The 4,138-nt window shown below is 43.2% G+C and overlaps 1 protein-coding gene across 1 annotated transcript in view; it reads left to right on the forward strand.

Moving 5' to 3' along the window:
* Positions 1-363: 363 nt before the first annotated feature.
* The window catches only part of LOC148074589 (uncharacterized), a 7,988-nt gene continuing 4,213 nt past the window's right edge, over positions 364-4,138 (forward strand). The window contains exons 1-2 of the mRNA XM_087796072.1: positions 364-374; positions 567-660. Of these exons, the coding sequence (XP_087652198.1) occupies positions 364-374; positions 567-660 (105 nt within the window). The remainder of the gene's footprint in view (positions 375-566; positions 661-4,138) is intronic.

Here is a 4,138-nt window from a genome sequence, read left to right on the forward strand (position 1 = left end):
CATAAATAATTATTTGAACATTATGAAGGAAAACATTATAAACATAACAAGAGAATGTAATCCATGAAAAAAGATATAAACAGTAATATCAAGATATGAAATATATCATCTCATCTTATCTATAGAATAAAACCATGAACTACTTCATCATCTTCATCAAACTTCTATAGTTTAGAAAAGACAGAATTAAGATGAAACTTCCTCTCGTCGTGAAAACGACTCTCGTGTCTGAGTGCTGTTGCTAGGCAACAGTCAGCTGGTTCCTGCTGCAGGTAGGAAGTGACTCACCTGTCGTCGCTCAGAGAACATCAGCAGATGCACCTTCAGGGTCCGGAGCTGCCTGAGCCGAGGTAACACCTGAGGATGTCAGAAAGGTGAGGGTCGTTGTCTTGTTATTGTGTTTCAGTGACGACAGAACAACATATTTTATCTTCACGATGACACGTGACCTCAGAGTCCTCGTGTGTCCCGCTGCATTGTGGGTCTTGTTAGCTGTAACTGGAGCAGCTCGGCCGGAGGTCCGGGTGTCGTTGTCTTGGTTTCCACTCACATGACTCTGGTCTCAGCTCTTCTGGCGCCGTCACGCTGACCCACTCGTCCCCGGGTTCTGCTGCGCCGTCGCTCGACCTCACGCCCGACTCTGGTCTGGGAACGACACCTGTGAGTGCAAACAACACACCTTTGACCCCACAGACAGGTGAAAGACACGAGGATGGTTCGGATACATGAGCGTTACTTTAGTGAATATATTTGTTTATTTAATGTTCAAATATTTTATTGTGTGATGAGTTCCATCGAAAGAATCTTTATTTTGATGAAAAACATAATTTCAAATAAATACACAGTAAAGAAGAATTGAATCACGTGACCTCGTCTTCATTGAATCACATGACCTCGTCTTCATTGAATCACATGACCTCGTCTTCATTGAATCACATGACCTCGTCTTCATTGAATCATGTGACCTCGTCTTCATTGAATCACATGACCTCGTCTTCATTGAATCACATGACCTCGTCTTCATTGAATCACATGACCTCGTCTTCATTGAATCACATGACCTCGTCTTCATTGAATCATGTGACCTCGTCTTCATTGAATCATGTGACCTCGTCTTCATTGAATCACATGACCTCGTCTTCATTGAATCACATGACCTCGTCTTCATTGAATCACATGACCTCGTCTTCATTGAATCATGTGACCTCGTCTTCATTGAATCACATGACCTCGTCTTCATTGAATCACATGACCTCGTCTTCATTGAATCACGTGACCTCGTCTTCATTGAATCACATGACCTCGTCTTCATTGAATCACATGACCTCGTCTTCATTGAATCACGTGACCTCGTCTTCATTGAATCACATGACCTCGTCTTCATTGAATCACATGACCTCGTCTTCATTGAATCATGTGACCTCGTCTTCATTGAATCACATGACCTCGTCTTCATTGAATCACATGACCTCGTCTTCATTGAATCACATGACCTCGTCTTCATTGAATCACGTGACCTCGTCTTCATTGAATCACATGACCTCGTCTTCATTGAATCACGTGACCTCGTCTTCATTGAATCACATGACCTCGTCTTCATTGAATCACATGACCTCGTCTTCATTGAATCACATGACCTCGTCTTCATTGAATCACATGACCTCGTCTTCATTGAATCATGTGACCTCGTCTTCATTGAATCATGTGACCTCGTCTTCATTGAATCACATGACCTCGTCTTCATTGAATCACATGACCTCGTCTTCATTGAATCATGTGACCTCGTCTTCATTGAATCACGTGACCTCGTCTTCATTGAATCACGTGACCTCGTCTTCATTGAATCACATGACCTCGTCTTCATTGAATCATGTGACCTCGTCTTCATTGAATCACATGACCTCGTCTTCATTGAATCACATGACCTCGTCTTCATTGAATCACGTGACCTTGTCTTCATTGAATCACATGACCTCGTCTTCATTGAATCATGTGACCTCGTCTTCATTGAATCACATGACCTCGTCTTCATTGAATCACATGACCTCGTCTTCATTGAATCACATGACCTCGTCTTCATTGAATCATGTGACCTCGTCTTCATTGAATCACATGACCTCGTCTTCATTGAATCACGTGACCTCGTCTTCATTGAATCACATGACCTCGTCTTCATTGAATCATGTGACCTCGTCTTCATTGAATCACATGACCTCGTCTTCATTGAATCATGTGACCTCGTCTTCATTGAATCACGTGACCTCGTCTTCATTGAATCACATGACCTCGTCTTCATTGAATCACGTGACCTCGTCTTCATTGAATCACATGACCTCGTCTTCATTGAATCACATGACCTCGTCTTCATTGAATCATGTGACCTCGTCTTCATTGAATCACATGACCTCGTCTTCATTGAATCATGTGACCTCGTCTTCATTGAATCACGTGACCTCGTCTTCATTGAATCACGTGACCTCGTCTTCATTGAATCACGTGACCTCGTCTTCATTGAATCACATGACCTCGTCTTCATTGAATCACATGACCTCGTCTTCATTGAATCACATGACCTCGTCTTCATTGAATCACATGACCTCGTCTTCATTGAATCACGTGACCTCGTCTTCATTGAATCACGTGACCTCGTCTTCATTGAATCACATGACCTCGTCTTCATTGAATCACGTGACCTCGTCGTCATTGAATCACATGACCTCGTCTTCATTGAATCACATGACCTCGTCTTCATTGAATCACATGACCTCGTCTTCATTGAATCACATGACCTCGTCTTCATTGAATCACGTGACCTCGTCTTCATTGAATCACGTGACCTCGTCTTCATTGAATCACATGACCTCGTCTTCATTGAATCACGTGACCTCGTCTTCATTGAATCACGTGACCTCGTCTTCATTGAATCACGTGACCTCGTCTTCATTGAATCACGTGACCTCGTCTTCATTGAATCACATGACCTCGTCTTCATTGAATCACATGACCTCGTCTTCATTGAATCACATGACCTCGTCTTCATTGAATCACATGACCTCGTCTTCATTGAATCACATGACCTCGTCTTCATTGAATCACGTGACCTCGTCTTCATTGAATCACGTGACCTCGTCTTCATTGAATCACGTGACCTCGTCTTCATTGAATCACGTGACCTCGTCTTCATTGAATCACGTGACCTCGTCTTCATTGAATCACGTGACCTCGTCTTCATTGAATCACGTGACCTCGTCTTCATTGAATCACGTGACCTCGTCTTCATTGAATCACGTGACCTCGTCTTCATTGAATCATGTGACCTCGTCTTCATTGAATCACGTGACCTCGTCTTCATTGAATCACATGACCTCGTCTTCATTGAATCACGTGACCTCGTCTTCATTGAATCACGTGACCTCGTCTTCATTGAATCACATGACCTCGTCTTCATTGAATCACATGACCTCGTCTTCATTGAATCACATGACCTCGTCTTCATTGAATCACATGACCTCGTCTTCATTGAATCACATGACCTCGTCGTCATTGAATCACGTGACCTCGTCTTCATTGAATCACGTGACCTCGTCTTCATTGAATCACATGACCTCGTCTTCATTGAATCACATGACCTCGTCTTCATTGAATCACATGACCTCGTCTTCATTGAATCACGTGACCTCGTCTTCATTGAATCACGTGACCTCGTCGTCATTGAATCACGTGACCTCGTCTTCATTGAATCACATGACCTCGTCTTCATTGAATCACGTGACCTCGTCTTCATTGAATCACATGACCTCGTCTTCATTGAATCACATGACCTCGTCTTCATTGAATCACATGACCTCGTCTTCATTGAATCACGTGACCTCGTCGTCATTGAATCACATGACCTCGTCTTCATTGAATCACGTGACCTCGTCTTCATTGAATCACATGACCTCGTCTTCATTGAATCACATGACCTCGTCTTCATTGAATCACGTGACCTCGTCTTCATTGAATCACGTGACCTCGTCTTCATTGAATCACATGACCTCGTCGTCATTGAATCACGTGACCTCGTCTTCATTGAATCACATGACCTCGTCTTCATTGAATCACGTGACCTCGTCTTCATTGAATCACATGACCTCGT

The sequence above is a fragment of the Callionymus lyra genome, chromosome 7 (assembly GCF_982586985.1).
Source record: "Callionymus lyra chromosome 7, fCalLyr1.hap1.1, whole genome shotgun sequence".
In the NCBI taxonomy this organism is placed as follows: Eukaryota; Metazoa; Chordata; class Actinopteri; order Syngnathiformes; family Callionymidae; genus Callionymus; species Callionymus lyra.